This window comes from Chenopodium quinoa, unplaced genomic scaffold (assembly GCF_001683475.1).
Source record: "Chenopodium quinoa cultivar QQ74 unplaced genomic scaffold, ASM168347v1, whole genome shotgun sequence".
In the NCBI taxonomy this organism is placed as follows: domain Eukaryota; kingdom Viridiplantae; phylum Streptophyta; class Magnoliopsida; order Caryophyllales; family Amaranthaceae; genus Chenopodium; species Chenopodium quinoa.
Window position 1 is genome coordinate 119,894 of NW_018744626.1, and position 19,283 is coordinate 139,176.

General features: G+C 37.2%; 2 protein-coding genes across 2 annotated transcripts; one reads left to right on the top strand and one right to left on the bottom strand.

Annotated features, from left to right (window-relative positions):
- Positions 1–2,904: 2,904 nt before the first annotated feature.
- On the top strand, positions 2,905–8,443 carry LOC110700253 (formin-like protein 1). The gene is made up of 4 exons (XM_021877763.1): positions 2,905–5,162; positions 5,295–5,494; positions 6,440–6,684; positions 7,406–8,443. Exons 1-4 carry the CDS (start codon positions 3,124–3,126, stop codon positions 8,219–8,221), a joined length of 3,300 nt encoding a protein of 1,099 aa, XP_021733455.1. The 5' UTR covers positions 2,905–3,123; the 3' UTR covers positions 8,222–8,443.
- A 1,557-nt stretch (positions 8,444–10,000) lies between these two features.
- Positions 10,001–17,588, bottom strand: LOC110700254 (acyl-coenzyme A thioesterase 9, mitochondrial-like). The gene is made up of 5 exons (XM_021877764.1): positions 16,856–17,588; positions 13,455–13,632; positions 12,571–13,037; positions 11,924–12,052; positions 10,001–10,450 (listed from the first exon to the last, which is right to left on the bottom strand). The coding sequence occupies exons 1-5, from the start codon at positions 17,240–17,242 to the stop codon at positions 10,259–10,261; spliced, it is 1,353 nt and encodes a 450-aa protein (XP_021733456.1). The 5' UTR covers positions 17,243–17,588; the 3' UTR covers positions 10,001–10,258.
- Between the last annotated feature and the right edge of the window lie 1,695 nt (positions 17,589–19,283).

The following is a 19,283-nucleotide window of genomic DNA, read 5'->3' on the forward strand; positions in this document are numbered from 1 at the left end:
GGAGAGTTCATGATGTCTAAATTGTAACAGTATAAGAAAAAATAAAATGATCAATAAATGCCATCCAGGCAAAAACAACCTTAGATTAGCGTCACAAGCAAAACAAGAATCATAATGGGCCATCATTATTTATCGGTTTAAACTAATCATATTTTCTGTTAAGTTGGGTCAATCACCTTTTTCTTCTTAATTATTATTTATTTTAATTCATGAGACATACATACGTGCCCTTTGTTTATTTTAACATTACTTCTCATGCTTCAAAGTGAATCTTGTAGTATAATTGTGTACTAAATTCAGTGAATTATTGCGTACTAAGGGTATGCCATTTAGCATAAGCATAATTTGTGTTCGAGGTCGATTGACAACAATTATTTTTGTTATGTTTGTAAGATTGTGATTATTTCTACAAGTACTCATAATTGTCATAAATGTTTTGTGATAATTTACTCATGTTATATTGCATCAAATTTTTTGATAAGATTATTAACTTCAATGTTGTACTTTCATATAAAAAATAAAGATAGATTTTATTTGTTTTTGTTGTTTATCTATTGATGAGTTAAAAGCCTACACAGATCAATCCAACTCAGATTTAAGGGCATGTTCTCATTGATTGAATTCAGTTGAACTGTACTGAATTGAACTTACTAGAGCTGAACTGAACTGAAGTGAAATGAATATTTTATAAGAGAATGAAATTAGGAGCTCAACTGAACTGAACTTATTAGAGTTGAATTGAAAATAAACATATGATAAGAGGCCCTTAATGTATAGTATAAAAAGCTCATGATTCAGTCCTTTTGTTGGTCTCAACTAGCTTAACAGTAACATGCCTCAATCGCCTTCACTTTCTCACCAATAGATAATAGTATGTGCCCTCGGCCCTAGCTAGCTTTGAGATTCAAATGCATGCTTGTGTTGCTTTGTGCTCACAAGCCATATTTTTGCACAAGACTTGCAATTTTCTCGATAGATATACAAGAGCGCACCACATGATCCAATATTAACACACTTGTAACATAGATTTTGTAGTATGAGTACTCCATAATAAGGTAATGGGATCTCCACTTGTTAAAGTAATCTTAGCGGCAATTCTTTTTGTTAATTAGGATACTCAAAACTCATGTCCCAATATATACTGTAGTGTGGTACTAATAAGACTGTTATACTCCAGATCCCAAGTACCAAGGTATTGAAACACCATAATAGCAATAAGCAATTAGTAATACCGTACGAATCCAAAGACTTCTGTTGGTCTTGGAATTTAATTTTTTGATTTGAATTGTCAGTCAACTTTTACTACGTTTACGTTGGTTAATTGCATGGAAATTTTTACTACTTCTATACTTGTGTCGGTGGAAATATATGCTCTTTTGTTCACCACATTCATCTCACATTTATTTCCTTTTTTTTTTCTTTGTTTTCTCTCTTCCCACCAACTCATTTAACTTTTATTGTATTAGAATAAATATTGCTAATTAGAGGTCATAATTGAGTTAGGTTGGCTTAGCATGCCTTCTTAAGGGCAAAATCTTGAACTGGGCCCCGGTTCGAATACTAATTTTTGGTTATTAGATATAAAACCTAAATTGTCCAATTTTATTATCATATTAATTGATTTGGCATATTAGTTAGTTGAATGCAACTGTTTTTAAATGAAAGATTTGATGGAACTTGTATTCTGAGGTTTAGTTCAATGATAAGTTGAACTTCAAATGAATAATACCTTAAAGTAACAATGAATTGATTGAATGAGAAATTAATGTATGTTGATAAGTTGTAGTTAGATTTTAAGAAAAATGAAATACTCTATTAATCTTCTTAATCTCTACTTATTGGGTTTAGTTGGTTAGCTAGTCCTATTAGTAGAGTTGTAGAGGCTATTATGATGGTCCATGATTAAGAGGGTGTCCTCCAATAATAATTATGATAGGATTTACATATCTAATAAATAGTTTAAGAAAGGGATGTTCATTACTCAAACTATCTAAAATAAAAATAAAAATCATAAGACCTTATCACCTCGTGCATCCAAGCAATCATAAGTTGCACAATCAAACTATATTAACCCACACTCCTACCAATACCTAGCTTAGTTTGTATGCAATGACATTTGACTATGTGATCTTGTGTATCATAACTAAATTATAAATTTTTTTCTCGCTTAAATGTACTTAAGAACAAATCCCATCTTCCATAGACAATATTTGTCAACATTGTATAATTTGTATCAATCTCGTATACATTAACTCGATTCATGGATTAGTAATAGTTATCCTTTTAGACAGTAAAGTCAAAAACTCAAAATAATATTACTATATGTATTGTGAATATTCAATCTAAAAGTTATGTCTCATTAATCTTTATATTCTTTACATTTGATTTTTTTCTACCCATTTGAATTATAAACCAAGTTATAAGTTTAATTTGACCTAATATAGAACTCGAGTCTTGATAGAACAATAATAACATAAATTGGTGGTGTACAAAGTATTCTGTATATGACAATTTTATGATTGATCATATATCACACTTGAGCACACTTATGTGACCATGTCTTATACTTATAGCCGATTCCAAACAATATAACAATGTATTAATATCTCTAATATATAAAAGTGACTAAAAGTAGAAATTATTATAAACCAAAAGTATACCATTAATATATGAAAGCAATAATAATACGGAGTTAATTTAATGGAGAATATGATAAACCCAAACCAACCCAACCCTCAATCTCAAGTCCTCAACCCTATAGAGCAAGAGGTGAGAGTGTGAAAAGGTAGTGAATGAAAGTGAAAAAACAAAAAAGCAATAAAAAAAAAACAAAGAGAAAAAAAAAACCCAACAACAAGAACAAGGCAAAAACATTCCACTCCCCAAATTTTGACTCAAATTTCTCTTCAACCTCCTCATTAACCCAAAAAACAGCATAATATTAGCTGGAACTTCTCAAAACAATTCCAACACACATTTCATTTCCAACCATCTCCATTTTCTCCAACTTCATCTTCACTAACTCCCTTACTCACATTCACCTTCACCTCCCTTTTAGAGAGAGAAACTAGAGAGAGAAAGCTAAACTCAACTGAATGTGTTGAGAAGAGAGAAAATCCCACAATGCCCACCATTTTCTCTCTCCTCTTCTTCCTTCTACTCTTCTTATCCAACGGTTCTAATCCCTCTTACAGTTCTCCTACACTTCATCTCAACCGTAGGATCCTTCACCAGCCTTTCTTCCCACTTGATTCTTCCCCTGCACCTTCTCAGCCACCTCCTACGCCTACTTCGCCGCCCACCCCTGATCAACCCTTCTTCCCAACTTACCCTTCTCCTCCGCCTCCGCCGTCGTCAACCACCACTACTCCGGCATCCCCTTTTGCTTCTTTCCCTGCTAACATCTCATCCCTCACTCTCCCTCATTCTCCTTCCTCTAAGCCTGTTTCTAAGAAGCTCATTGGTGTTACTGTCGCGCTATCGCTCTCGGCTGTTGTCATTGCCGCGGTTGCTCTGTTCTTTTACTTTCGGGGGAGAAGCCGGAGGCGAGGAGAGTGTTTTGATAATGATAAGGCTACGTCTAGATCGGAGACTACGAACGGGGGCGGGTCGTTTAATAGTAATGCTGCTCTTCCCCCTCGCCCTCCCAAGCTGAGGAATCCGTCTAGTAATAGCTCGGAGTTCCTCTACTTGGGAACTTTGGTTGATTCCACTACTATTAATGGTAGTGGTGGAGGAGGAAGAGCAGCTAATTCGGGTGGAGCTCGGAGGGATGTCGGCCCGAGAAAACTCGACTCCCCCGAGCTCCACCCTCTGCCGCCCCTTAGCGGGCGACAGCAAAATCTCAGTGGACAGCAGCAACAACCGCATCAATCAGAATATCAATATCATCATAAAAAACAACAACATTACTATCATCATCAACAACAACAACAGCAACAGACTCAACAAACACAACACAACCATGAAAGAGAAAGAGAGAAAGTTGAAGAAGATCAAGAGGAGTTTTACTCACCAAGAGGTTCTGTAAGTGGGAGAGAGAGTGGATCAGATTCTAGAAGAGTGTTTGCAGCTGTTGTTCAAGCTCAAGGACTCAACAATGGCGGAGGAGCTAACTCTGAAGATACTTCGTCGTCATCATCGTCTTCGTCGAGCAGTGGTTCTCCAGCTCGATCAGCGTCAATCAGCATCTCTCCTGGAGTGAGCGCGAGTCCGAAGGACAGGTCTACAAACCCTAAATCTTCACCAGAGTTCATCACAATGCAAATTCAACCTTCTGCAACGGTGTCATCGCCGCCACTGCCGGAGATGTCATTCTCACCGCCGTATTCACTCACATCTTCGCCGGAAAGAGAGATGAAGCCGATCAAGGAAGAAGAGGAAGCAGAGGAATCGCCATTGTTGTCGAATAATTCGAGCTCAAGTAGAATGAATTCACCTCCAGAATCGCCGAGATTATCACCGTTGAACGGAAAAATTGGGATAATGTCGCCGGAGGAGAGAGAATGGGGCGTTTTAGGTCGAAAACCACGTTCCCCGGCACCGACATCGCCGGCGTTGTCAGATGCTTCAAGCACTCGGAGTCGGAAATCGCCGCTTTCATCACTGAAACTACCGGCGTTTTTGGGCGGAGGTAAGAGAAAGGAATCACCAGAATCAACCACAATGTCGAATTCTCCAATCTCACCTCACTCACCTCCTTCGCCGATCTCTCCGATCTCATCATCTGCTTCATCTTCGCATTCCTCAAGATCTTACTGCGCTTCGCCATTGTCGAATCACTCGAATGCTTCAGCTCGATACTCGTCAAAATCACCAGATGTTAGTAAGCTGAACAATTCATCGCCTGCTAGGGTTAGCAGTGGTGTTGCACCACCTGCACCACCGCCGCCGCCACCGCCACCTCCTCCACCGATGAGAAGGTCTCAAAGTCCACCGCCACCACCTCCGCCACCGCCTATGAGTGAACCGTCTGTATCGGTTTCGACTCCACCACCTAGACCAGTTGCAGTTGAGAAGCGAGCGGGTGAATACTCGGTGGAAGGTTCTGGAAGTGAGGAAACCACGCCAAGGCCGAAATTGAAGCCATTGCATTGGGATAAAGTTAGGGCGAGTTCAGATAGGGAAATGGTGTGGGATCAAATGAGATCAAGCTCGTTCAAGTAAATTTTCTGTTGCATTTGTTTATAGAATGATTAGTTGATTACTGTATATTATAATTTTGTTAGGTTTTGCTGTTTATACTCGTATTAATTATATTGATGATGATGTAATTGGTGTTTTTGTGTGTGCAGATTGAATGAGGAAATGATCGAGACGTTGTTCGTAGTAAAAACTCCTAATTCGAATCAGAAGGAAACACCGGGAAAACATGTTCAACCTTCATCGGCGCAAGAGAATAGGGTACTTGATCCAAAGAAAGCTCAGAATATTGCCATATTGCTAAGGGCGCTTCATGTGACAATGGAGGAAGTTTGTGAGGCTCTTCTGGAAGGTATATTATCCGTAATTACTTGCATTAGATTGATAATTGTGTGTTGATTGTGTTTGTTTGTGCCCATAAGAGTTCTGTTGAGCCGAGCTATATTTACTTCGAATTTGTTGCTAATTGTCACGAGTACGTTTGTGTCCGTTGGTGGAATGCTTTTCCGAAGCTAGCATTGGATTCTCTGAATATGTGCAAGAAGTTTGAGATTAATTGTTTAAGAAAGCTCCCATTTTGATATGATCAAAGGGGTAATAAAGATGTTCCAATAACGTTAAAGTTACTATATTTGCTGGGACCGATTCCATATGTGTCAATAGATTCTGTTTTTGAGGCAAGCAATTAGATTTGATGCACATAAAAGGTGGATTTGTGAACTTTTGAAATGGTGGCTGATCCTTTTATTTTTAAGAAAGGCAGTGTTCTTGGATGGTTAGATGCTGTGGGCATGAACTATTCGCTTTGTGGTAGATGGAAGATACAAGTTTGTGATGTCACTAGTAACATAGTAGTACTAAGGACCTAAGGTGGTATTTCTGATGGCAGTTCATCTGTTTGGCTGCGAAAATTGAAGCATTTTATTGTTAAAGTAGTTTTTTTCGCCCTAGGCCAAGTGATGGCTACAATACTTTGGGTCCAATCAGATAATGTTCTGAAATGGGAAGAATAACTTTGGGTCCAATCATGAAGTGTATTGAAAGAAAACCATATGGAAAATTGGAAGAGGCTGACATGCTTGGGCTGCTTCCACTACGGAAGAAAATTCACTCGTTGAGTATGATCTGCATAGAAAATAGTAACACGACTCTGTATTTTCTTTTTTTTTTTAGAAGGGTTGAATATATCATCTAGATTTCTTCCACTATTGACATTATGTTTATTTCTACTGTGAAGTGTGAATAATGCGTCAAATCATATAATAGGATGGAAGCTAATAGGATTGATTTTGTGCAGGTAATGCTGAGACTCTCGGAACAGAGCTTCTAGAGAGTCTACTGAAGATGGCACCATCTAAGGAAGAAGAACGCAAATTGAAAGATTACAAAGATGATTCACCTGTCAAGCTTGGGCATGCTGAGAAGTTTTTAAAGGCCGTGATTGATATACCTTTTGCATTCAAGAGGGTGGAAGCAATGTTGTACATGACCAATTTTGAGTCAGAGGTTGAGTACCTAAAGAAATCTTTTGAAACGCTTGAGGTAATTCTTCATCTTAGATTTTCTTCCTTCAATTTGTATTTTTTTGTTTTGAACCTATTCATGGATATCTGTGATGAAAGTGAATTTTGATTTTCCTTGTGAGTGTCGGGCTGGGAGTGAAATAGGTCCAGATAAACAGATAACAAAAGTGAAATATCATTTTATCTTGACATACAGGACATGTACATCAATATTATGTTGTGCGTATAGTCTTACCCATATGGCCATTACAAACAGAGATGTTGATCCATTGTTCTTGATATGGAATGCAGCTATTGTTTCTTATTGCATACGAAATACCTTGTATAGATATAATGCTTGGTTGCAGTACGGTAATTTTGGTCTGAAATTTTCATTTGAAAGGCCTAGTCTTGGCTGTCAGGTGACTTGTCCACTCTATGACAATCTTGTTATTTCTGATTGGCTGAGGCATATAATTGAATATCCATGTGTGAAAATCACGAGTAAAGAAGTTTATAAGATGATTAAGCTTGAACAGGACTGGACAGCTAATCAAAAGTTTTGGATAATACGTAAACTTGAGGGAGAGATTTTGTGTGGCTAAACCCTTTTGGGATACAGTAGAACAATTAGTAGCTGCTGGATAAAGATGGGAAATTAATAATTATGCTGTGTCCATTTATCCGTCCTTTGATTGGCCTACCATCGTATTTTTCAAACTTGTCAAACTCACTGCTTATTACTCATCTGTGTCCAACAGGTAGCATGTGATGAGCTGCGGAGCAGTAGAATGTTCTTGAAGCTTTTAGAAGCAGTCCTAAAAACAGGGAACCGCATGAATGTTGGGACAAACCGCGGTGATGCTCATGCTTTCAAGCTTGACACATTGCTCAAGCTTGTCGATGTCAAAGGTGCTGATGGCAAAACCACGCTTCTGCACTTTGTCGTGCAGGAAATTACTAGAACTGAAGGGCAACGCCAATCCACTGCCAACAACGATGTTTCAAATGATGAAGCCAAGTGCCGGAAGATAGGATTGCAAGTTGTCTCGAGTCTCAGCTCAGAGCTTTCCAATGTCAAAAAAGCTGCTGCCATGGACTCTGATGCTCTCTGTAATGATGTTGCAAAGCTTACTCAAGGTCTTGCAAGTATTGGGGAGATTGTCAGATTAAATGAGCAAACACTTCCCCAGGAAAGTAACAGAAAGTTTTCTGAATCACTGACGAAGTTCATGAAAATGGCTGAAGAAGAAATCTTCAGAGTTCAAGCCCAGGAAAGTGTGGCTCTGTCTCTCGTAAAGGAGATAACAGAATATTTCCACGGAAACTCAGCTAAGGAAGAAGCTCATCCATTTAGAATCTTCATGGTAGTGAGAGATTTCCTTTCAGTCTTAGAGCGTGTTTGTAAGGAAGTCGGGATGATAAATGAACGGACAATAGTCAGCTCTGCGCATAAATTTCCAGTACCAGTAAACCCAATGCTCCCAGTTCCAGTAAATCCATTCCTCCCCCAAGTTTTGCCTGGTTTTCCTGGGAGAAGACAGTCTAGCTCCTCTGTTGAAGATTTTTCGCCGTAGTGTTGGTGATGTTAGCCTGGTAGAGAGGCTCTGTATAAAGAAACTAGCCTGCAGGATTTTTTTTTTTTTTTAACATCTAATTATATGTAATTTCCATATTTTTGTAATTATTATATATAAGTATAATTTTGGAAATTGATTTTGATCTCGTAGTGGAGGTACCAGAATAGATGATTCATGCTGTATTGATAATAATTCATCAATGGCCAAGACAAAAACATAGATATTTGCTCGCATTTTACAATTAATATATGCATAAATTTTTTAAAATCACTCCAATTTGTATGAGCACTAATAATTGGTAGGAGCAGAAATTTCTAATGTACAATATATAAAGTACAAATACAAGATCTTTTCAAAAAAAAAAAAGTACAAATACAAGATAACAAGTACCCTATTTATTTATTTTTTAATTTTTTGTTTTGGGGAAAACAAGTACCCTATTATGAAATCAACTGATTTGTTCTAATAATGGATACAGGTCAAAAAAAGGAGGAAGTACCCACAATTTTTATTCTATTTTAGAATTTTATTTATTTTATTTTACTCACTGTAATTTCTTATAAATCTTGTCTTTTTTTTCTACCATTTGATGTAAGTTCACACTTCCCTTTCATGAAAATAGTTAAAGGGTCAATAATTATGGGCGAATATTCCAGAAGAACCAATTTGTCAAAAATACTAGACAATTTCACTGTATAATTATTATTAATTTTTTTATTTATTAGAAGAGGACAAGAAGGCAAATAAAAATAAATTCCCAATCACCCATAAAGCACATGGGAAAGCCATAATTTTAAATTTGTAGAAAAAATAATGTAGATCAAGGATGAGAGACAAACATGCACAACGTGGACTATGGCATGGGTTGCATTTACTCCTTTTTTTATGCAAGCTTTTCATTTGTCCCATTTTTTCTACAATGGTAATAAATAGATAAATAAATAAAAACTTAAAAATAATTAATTACAAAATAAATAGAGAAAGAGAAAGAAAAAGAAAAAGAAAGATGGTGTGTCAATGTGTCATGTAACCACCATCCAAGTGTTCAACCCTAAGATGGAAAGAACATGCATTGTTTAGAGAGAATGTGCAACAACTAGAGTACTTTTTATTCTCAACAAATCAACCAAACCACATTTTTGACTTGGCATATTATCCTTTTAAATGCTTTATATTTTGATGAAGTTTTAATGTCCACCTCTTTATATTGTTGCTTTACTCATCTATATTTGGTTAATGGTGACATAATTATTTTTGAAAACATACCTTTGATTTGTCCTTATAAAACTTGTTAAAGGATATATATATGCTCATTAAGTATCTTTATTGCCTCTTTATGAGTTAGGACTCTAATACTCTGAGTGTGGGTTGACGGGTGTCCTTAAACTAGTACGTTGTACGTATATTGTGATGGATGGTTGTATTTATCATTTTACAAATTAATCATCCTTGGGTTGCAAAAATAATTAAACAAGTAAAGTTCACTTAATAATGATCAAATTAGACGCGAAAGGACCTCTAAATCCGACAACCTTGGCAGAATTTACAATTTACTGTAACACATGTCTATAGAAAATTCTGGTATGAGACAATCTCACGATATGACTATCGTACCATCTGAAGCTTGCTCAAGCAATTCCATATTCCATAAATGTCTATACAATTTGTGTACAATGTGACTTGAACTAAAGATAGGTCAACTTAACATGTTAAAATATACTTTAAACAAGTGAATATCACCCAACAAATTAAAGATGCCTTAAGAATCTGAAGATATACTTGTAAGGAGTAGACAATTTCATATAATTTCTGAAACTCTTAAAATATAGAAGAGTTGATCCATGAACATGTGCAAATTCATACAGCTGCTACATAATGGTTAAAAATGCCAATAAACAAAGGCATAAGAAAGTGGTTCTGTTGTATTGTTTTTTGCAGAAACATGTGAATGATATCAGAATGCATCACATATTCTGAAGTTAGTCATTTTACGAAGACATACATAAACAACTACAGTGAGCAATTTTCTAACCCTTATTCTTCAATAATGCTGGTCAGATCTTTGTTTGAACACTTGCTAACTTGCAAAGCCTTTGCATCCTTTCGCTCTATAATATGACGTGCTTCCTCTTCGGTGGCTGCTACAACGTTACGGATACTAACTTTGTTTTTCTCAGCTTTCGCTTCTGGACAGATGGTGAACGTGAAGTAGAATGTGTTGGACACCTGTATCATAGATTCTATGCAGATCAATAAAAAATTTCAAGCAACTAAGCAAAATAATGGCTTAGGCATGATATTGATGTGTCTAACAGATCACACAGGCACAAAACAAAAGTTCATCACAGTATGCTCCGTTTCGAGGTTCTAACTGGAAGATGCTAGATAAATTGGATCATTCTGCTACACCGAGTGAAACGGGAATAAGCTTTGCTTGTCTTCATGATAATGGACCATTAAGTGGCCAATTAGTTGACAAAGTAAAACACAAAATGTAAAATATCTTGGGAAGTAGAAAAATCAAGCTATCTGATTGACAAAAACATTTATTAAGAAATTCTACTCCCAACAAATTTGGGAAATTGACTTGCATAACTCTGCTTACTTAGGTAAGTACATCCTGTAACTCTATAGGTTCTTCCTGCAATCAATCAAACAAATTTTTTACAGTTTCATTCCTGGGCAATGCAACTTCCTATGTCCAACCACATGACCACTATAGTCTAATAATTAATCATATTCAGACTATTGTGGATTTGTTCAAGAAAATTATGATTATTCAAGATTGATCTACCTATGAGTCAAGTGTAAAGTACTCACTCCGTTCTTTTATGTTTTACTTGGTTACCATAGATACGCAGCTTAAAAAACTATTGGAAAAAGGTGATTGGGTGTTAAATAAAGTAGGACACATTAAAGAGAGAGAATGTAAATAAGGTGGGTGGGTAGATATAGGAGAATAAAGTGAGTGTAAGGCCATGTTTAGTGAAAAGGTTAAAGTTGAAGTTGAAACTGATTGTATTAGCTTATTTTGACTAACTGATTGTATTGACTGATTTGACTAACTTATTGTATTAGCTGATTGTATAAAAGTGTTTGGTAAATAGATGACTGTTTAAAGTTGTTTGAGTATGTGAAATGACTAATAAGCTAATTGTGGGGGTAAGTGTTTATGTAGGATTTTAAATTAAGCGGGGGTATAAGTGTCATTCTGTATATAATATTAAATAAGCTAATTGAAAAAACTTTTAAAAGAAGCTTATTTAGTGGAATAAGCTCTTTTAATAAGTTTTTCACCAAACACCTTAAATTAGCTTATTTAATAGTCAATAAGCTAATTTTGCTCAAAGAAACTATTTACCAAACACAACCGAAAGTGTAATAATTGTAGGGTGGATATTGGGTCGAATAATTGTATGAAGCATAACAGGTAGAAGTGTAGAACAAAATAAGAATTGGGGGAGTATGTTCTTATCACAAAAATAAAACAAATTTAGTATGTATTTTTACTAAGCAATTATTGACCCAATATCCACCCCCTTGTGTAACTAGCAAGATGGATATATAAATTAAACAGTTGTCAATCATTCAATAAATCAAAAAACAAAACCCAATTCAGAACATGTACGAGGATATTCTAGTAAATATGTGCTAACACTTGATCAAATAAATTATTATTACTCGTGCAGTCGCGCTTACCTCACTTGACCTGATTTCAGGCCTTGTAACATGAGCTTCAACCTCAACATTAATCAAAGGATCTTCTGGATCTTCCAATTCTGTGTAAAGGACACATGATTTAAAACGCAAAAAGTCACCAACATCCACCTGCATGAAAATATTATCAAAGAATTCAATCACAGTTACTATAAGATTTCCTCAAATATGCAGTGGTTCAAGTAAAGTAAAAAAACACAGTTTCAAGAGTAGAGCTGGATGAATATTGACAAGAACGATGACAAAATATATATCCTGTTGTTGGCAAAACAATATGTTAGCAGCCTCGGTACTCAGTAGTGAGATTAACAATTTACAATGCAGTTTTTGCAGTCGGCTAATCATAGCCCTTAAAGTAGTTTACAGAACCAAAATTAGAGTACTACTTCGTACAACTAATTGCACGTCACAGAATGAAAAAATGCATCAGCTTTTCTATGTTCCAAACTAATCATATCACTTTCTTAGCTTCCATAAAGAACTAAGATAAATGTCAAGTAATTGAAAGGCACAAATTCAATTTGGGACTTCCACAAAAAAGAGTCAGGGACAACAAATCCACAACCAGGAAAATTAGGATATCCATGTCAGACTAATGTAAGGATCATCAAACAAACAAGATTACTTACAGGTTTCAAGAAGTCAACATGATCAACTTCTAGAAAAGAAGGCCTCACACCAGCAAATGCATATGCTGTAGAAAATGCAAGCTCAAATGCTCTATGCATCAGAAACCCTCCAAAGATCCTACCGTGGATATTTCTCTGTTGAGGCTGGCATATCAAAGAGTTTGCAAGACGGGTGTCCCTCAAAAGAATGCTATTTCTATCTGCCAATGCTGGCATATCACAGAAGATGCGCCCCTCTGATAAAAGAGTTGCCAATCTATCTACTTCCCCATTTGCATAATCCTTTTTGTTTAAACCTCCTTTCCTTTTCCTAAATTTGCTTCTCTCTTCTGCTTCTTCAAACAAAACTTTTTCCTTATCAGTTTCAGGAGAGAGCCTGTTAACTGGAGCAGCTTTCCGTGTCTTTGAATCCCGGGCCACGAAAATGAAATTAGCTGTAAGAGCAACTGAATCTGAAGCAAATGATCCTGCATAAGACAGCCATATTAAAAAGATAAATTTTAAGTAGATCTAGACATGTTGAGCATTTGGCATATATTGTACTAATACATTAAAATTAGCACTTTCGATATTTTTGTGTTGAATCAGAAAAATGGAAATGTAATGGGTTTATGACTAAGTGATGGCAATCCCATGCTAATAGCAGCTAATTATTGTAACTGGCTATTTTTGGTTTCTATATAGCCAATAGGGTTGAAATGTTAGTTTTGGACTAGGAGTGTAACTAAACCAAGCAGAGATTCACATGCTCAATTATCCTAACAAATTGTAATAGTTCATAATGTGAAGATTTTACAAATTCAATCTATCTTCGAGCCAGTTTTAATTTCATAAAGTGCACTCCAGAGGCTACAATGAGACCAGATGCAAAATTCTATCAGTACCTTCAACGGCCTGACTAACGTCCAGTTGAATCTCAATTGAAGACCACCCAACCCATATGACTGATCCAGATATCCTCAAATCACTGTCTACACTGATTGGCTTCTTCAAAACTATCCTGTCAACAGAAGCAGTGACCAGCAACAGTGGTCTTGTAGTGTAGTCGTCATCAGAGCAATGCTGAACCACCAAAAATAGAATAGGTTCAGAGAATGGGGGTTTTTACTATCAGAGGGAAATGTACAAGTACAATATAAAAGATATATCTCATCAATGTTTTGTACACACCAGTATACAAGTACTACGATCAGAGTGCATGACAATCTTTCAACTACCGTTCTGTTATCCTTGCTGACAGTTAAGTCATACTAATACCTTCAGGCTTCAGGGAAGATCTTGATAGAAAATGTTTAACTAATAAGTTAAGCTGCTTAAAGCCTAAAAAGCTTTCCTTTTTTCTGGTTATTTTTTGTTATTTTGTTTTTTTTTTTTTTTTAGTAAGTCATAAAATGGAATCAAATCTATTAAAATGGTGAAGCTGAAAATGATTTGTCCTCTGTCACCGCAGAATCTATATACCGGACCAAATAATGAATCCAGTGAAAGATGTAGCTCACACACATCAAACTCTCCTAGTAAAAACTAAATCTTAGAAAGATAGAAAGAAGTATACTTAGGTGTTATGTCTGTTATGGCTAACAGGATTATCGGAGAAACACAACCCAAGATTCATCAGGCCAGCAGTGAAGGTTACAGCTTGTTTGTTAGACCATTCTGAAATTCTAACTGCCAACAGTAAATGGGAGGGATGTCTCCTGTAAGGTTCTAAGTCTCCTAGAATAATGGGTTAGTTCAAATCCATCATTGATTTCCTCAGATCCATAAAAGATCCCTTCAACGCATCCTCCAATCCATAAAAGATCCCTTCAACGCAGATGAGGGATTGACAGAAGACCCTGAAGATCCCTAGTGCAGCCTATTTTGAAAGTTATAGCTCTAGTCTGTGAGGGTGGATCAAAATTTTCACAAGAATTAGGAATTAAACATTCCTGATTTTTTCGATAGCCAGCAAGTTACAGACAAGAGATACTAGACACAAAATTCATTGAATATGTATGGATTTCTGACATTGAGCATACCAAGGAGACATGGAACACTGGAACCTTGAAAGAGTTGTTGAAAGTTCTTCCTGACATTGAGCATCCTCTAATGAGCTTTAAATATGCTTAGAGATTATAGTGACAATTTGAATAATTGCTTGCCGAACCTCTTGAAATACTATGCGGGTGAAGCGCTCAACGAGGCATTGAGGAATTACACCACCACCGAGAAGTTCCACACTTACATTGTCGCATCAAAAACTATTGTTTTCACCAACCATTCGACAATCAAATATTTGATGTTCATAAAGAAGTGAAGCCAAAAGGCTCAAAATTGCTCAGGTGGATATTATTGCTACTAAAATTCGACATTGAGGTGAAAAATAAGAAAAGGCCTGAGATTGTGGTACCAAATCATTTATCAAGGTTAGAGCTTGTGAAAGAAGGACTTGGACAATTGCATATAGATGACAAGTTCCATGATGATTTGTTGTCCGCCAATCAAAGCAAGAGTTTACCGCGGTCTGCGGATTTAGTGAATTATCTAGTTTGAAGCACCATTCTGCCCAAGGTAAACCTTAACAAAGGAAGAAGATTTTGCTCAATTCAATGAAATATATATGGGATGATCCCATATCGTATAAGAGGGGTTGGATGGTTCATTGTGAAGGTCACCCGCTAGTCCTACAAATGAACCTGAACGGCTGCTTGAATGGGTGCTTGCTAGCTACTCAAATCATCTTGTTTTCCACCCTATACAATTGAGCAGGCACTTGGCTCTTAAAATGGATGGCCTTTTTTTATTTTTATTTTTTGCGGTAGGGTCGTAGGGAAATGGATGCCCTAAGGCTCTTAAAATGGACAATATCCTGTTGTTGCAACTTCAATACTTGTGATAGCAACTCTTGCTGATCCTGCAATACATATTGATAATACTTGTGAACCCTAAGGTGGGCTGATAATAAATCTTTAAGGGTTATGTACTTATGTAAGCAAATAAAGATAAATGGCAAAGGATCTAGCTTTTTAAGGGGTAGGATATAAATGGATATTTGAATAGCTGTGGGGTTGAACCTACAGATTGGTAAAAACTCTATTCATAATCATGATAGATCATTAAAGATGTTCAAACAAGATCAACCTCCTTTACCATGTAAGCTTTGGCTAATCATCTAAAAAGGCCATCTAAGCTATATTGGATTGGCAAGATTTTCTAATCAAGTAACTAGTTTTGTTTAGTCTCATCAAACAGCATTCTCGCCCTCTTCAGCCAGTTACAACTCTAATTTAAATTTATCCAGATAGGAAACTGTCCTTCTTGTGTTCCTATCTCCTTGAGGAATCTTGCAATATATTGTAATTTGTAAGCTCCTCCTCTTTTGTCATCATAGAGGCTAGAGCTTCACACAATAGTGAAGCCATGTTTGTCAAAACATTTGTTGAAGTCACTTAAATTTCAGACAATATTAGGTAAACTAAGAGTAAGGATATGATCAGGGAAGTACTAATGTTAATAAGTAAAGACATGATAGGAGATGTAACCAGCTACAGCAGATGGATGAAAAAAGCTATTTATTTATGTAATTAAGCCCTTGAGGGGATAGACAGGAAGGTGCAATGGCTAGAGTAAGACAGGTTTTTCTCCTATAGGGAAGTTGTTCTGTGAAACCAGCAGTACTAGAAGCAAGGAAAGTGATCCAAACTCCAAAGCTAACCAGAAGTGAAGAATCCTTCAAAATAAGGTGTAGTATGAGTCTTGACAAAAAGATTAAGTTCAGCTCTTATGAGTGTTTGGTCAGACTGAAATTGGGGAAAAAAAAAAAACAAAAAAAAAACAAAATTTGAACAGGTTTGGTGATGGCTTCTTTCGATAATGTGGCATAATTCCTGCAAAAATTGAAATGATAAGGGCAAAGTTCGCTGTAGCCTACACAACAGTAAAAATATACCCCATATGTACTTGGCATCCTTGACTTCAGAACAATATATGAATGTGGAACATGCAATGCATTCTATGTCAAATTAAATAATCCCTTATTATTTACTCATGACACAACAGTACAACAATATCTGAATACAATCAACAACTAGAGTTGCAAACCAACTAAACAAAGAAAGTAGCATTACAAAGAACAAACAACAGCATAAAGTATTGAACCAGATGCCAGCTAGCTTAGTTGGTAAAAGTCTAGGGTCATACCCAAATACTCGAGTTCAACTCTGGTCTACATCATTGTTCTTTCAGACCTCTCTACACCAAAAAGAATACAAATGACAATCGAAAAATAAAAATTTGGGTTTACCTTAACAGAGATAGTACCAGCAAGGGCATCAAGATCTTCAAGCAATTTCCCAATTCTCATTTCATTCCAAGGATCCCTGTACTGCTCTCTGAGGATAAAATCAGAGGAAAAATTGTACAAAACAGTCATCCTAGATTGAGCAGGAGTCCTAGTAAGCAAATGGGTTTGTGGTGGATGATCAATTGAAGGATCATTCATAATCTCAAAAATCTTAGACCTTGTTTCCCATAATGCTATTGTTACAGGTGAATGATACATTCCAGGCCACAAACTCAAGGGCTTCTGCTTCCCATCACTTAATTCTTGTGTGCTTGAATCCTCAAATGGCTTTGGCAAATTTGAGTAAACTGATATGAAATTTGAGGGTGTATAATTGGGATGTTCCATTTTTGAAAAAAATAAAAATTGTTCTTTGAGGCAATTCGTCGAACAGTTGGTGGGCAATTGGGTGATCAAATCAATAAGGTTGTTTGTTTAATGTAAAGATGGGAGCTTTTTGAGAAGATTTGCAGGTGAAAGTTGGTAAGGAATTGAGATGACGAGAGAAAAGCGCTTGTTTGTCTCGTGATTAAAAAATTCAAGTCAAATAATTGGAAGCATTTGAATTCTGAATTATGAACAATGTACATGTTGAAAGAGTGTTCCTGAATATTTCCTGTGGAGACGTGGAGTGCAGAATTGGATAACATGGCTAAGTTGCTTTGACTTGTTCGAGCATTTTGTGGAGCTTAGCTTATGGCTTGCCTGCAGTCCTGCCCCGTGTCGTAAGACCATCTTTCCAATTACGACTTTTATCTGGGTTATGGTCGATGGCTCACCAATTAAAAACACGAGATAAACCACATAAAAGTCGATCAAATTTGTCATGAACTCATGATATTAAGTATAAAAACTAATTAGTCAGACGAGTAACTTAATATCAAACAACCATTGTCGAATTAGAGCCTGTTCTCATACGTTTATTTTCAATTCAGTTCAGCTCCTAATTTCCTTCTCATATAAAATATTCATTTCAATTCAATTCAGTTCAGTTCAGCTGAGTTCAGTCTATGAGAACTGATTAGGGGATTTTTATCCACCAATCACCGTCTGACAAGTGGACCAACCAGGTTCCGCCACGTGTCCTTCACGAAGGCCAATAGGAGCCTGCCACGTGTCAATCACAGATACGTCCTCTACGGACCAATTGAGACACGCCACGTGTCCACCCATGCCAAATGGGAAAACCGGCCAACAAGGCCCAATCCTGTCTAGAGGCCCGGTCAGCCCTAGGTTTACCCTAAACCTAGAGAGTGGCACGCTTCTCAAGGCTATAAATACTTAATTAATCCTCATTAATTAAGTAGTCAAGCAGTCAAGAAATCTAGAGAAGAACAGAAACATTACGGAACTCTAATAACCGGCTAATCTCGCTAACGACGCAGATTACCAACATTAAACACTCTCACCTAGAGAGATCTTATTACTTTAATTTCCGTATTAATTACTCCTTAATCAGGTACTAACTTGACCGTTGGAGGCGGAGCTCTCAGGAGTCTCCGTTATTTTGCAGGTACAGGCGTCCGGTTCCAGTCTCGGAATTGTAACTCTCCCGCAGGACATCAGAAAACCCCGAAACATTTGGCGCCGTCTGTGGGGAGAGTACTTCAGAGATGGCATCCAAGTCTGTACCGACTCCTGAAGAGAGGCGTCCCCTAGACGACCCTCAAGTTCAGTCGGACCATGATACCGAAAGTGAATTTGAAGTGGAAACTCATACAGCTCCAGACGGGACCCTAAGGGCCCGACGTACCCGTCATACCGAAAGGAGGGAACGGGAGCATCTTCAAACAGGAAGCGAGCCAGCAGGCGCACCGCCTGCTCGGCAACAGCCGACTGATGGGTCTGCTCCCATCACAAGGAACGAACTCATGACCTTCATGAGGGACTTCAAGGGAGAGATTCAAGAGTTGATCAACAAAAAGCCGCCTGCTTCAGTCAAAGAGCAGTCGGCCAAAAAACCTTCCACTTCACTAAAGAGGAAGCCAGTTCAAGGGCGAGAGGCGACTCCTCATCCTAAATCCAAGAAGCGGGAGCCACTTGCTCTTGATTTCACAAAATTCCGTTATCCTACGGGAAATAGGAAACCGGTTCGTCATATTCAGGCGGACGGGTCAAAGCAAACGTTCACAGATGCTCGGCTACTGCTAGAGCAGAAGAAGAGTGATCGATTGTCAGAGTCGGCTTCTACTTCAAATTTTCAAGACAGTTTGCGAAATGCCTCGATGAGGCATACTCAGTCGTACCATGAGAGTCAGTCAGGCGGCACCTCCCGTCAGTCCGGCTTTCATAGTGCCCAGGCGGTACCAAACTTCCCATTTGTGCCGCAACAACAGTATTTTATGCAGCCACCTCCATTTGGTGGACCTGCAGCAAAAAACGTCCAACC

What these genes read in the sequence shown, in the direction of transcription:
- LOC110700254 (XM_021877764.1), bottom strand. Translation starts at nt 17,242, where the DNA reads ATGGAACATCCCAATTATACACCCTCAAATTTCATATCAGTTTACTCA. An exon ending in CGTTAGTCAGGCCGTTGAAG is followed by an intron (nt 13,038 to 13,454) that starts GTACTGATAGAA and finishes TGTCTTATGCAG; the next exon opens with GATCATTTGCTTCAGATTCA. An exon ending in CTGAAATCAGGTCAAGTGAG is followed by an intron (nt 10,451 to 11,923) that starts GTAAGCGCGACT and finishes TCTATGATACAG; the next exon opens with GTGTCCAACACATTCTACTT.
- LOC110700253 (XM_021877763.1), top strand. Translation starts at nt 3,124, where the DNA reads ATGCCCACCATTTTCTCTCTCCTCTTCTTCCTTCTACTCTTCTTATCC. An exon ending in ATGAGATCAAGCTCGTTCAA is followed by an intron (nt 5,163 to 5,294) that starts GTAAATTTTCTG and finishes TTGTGTGTGCAG; the next exon opens with ATTGAATGAGGAAATGATCG. An exon ending in AATCTTTTGAAACGCTTGAG is followed by an intron (nt 6,685 to 7,405) that starts GTAATTCTTCAT and finishes TGTGTCCAACAG; the next exon opens with GTAGCATGTGATGAGCTGCG.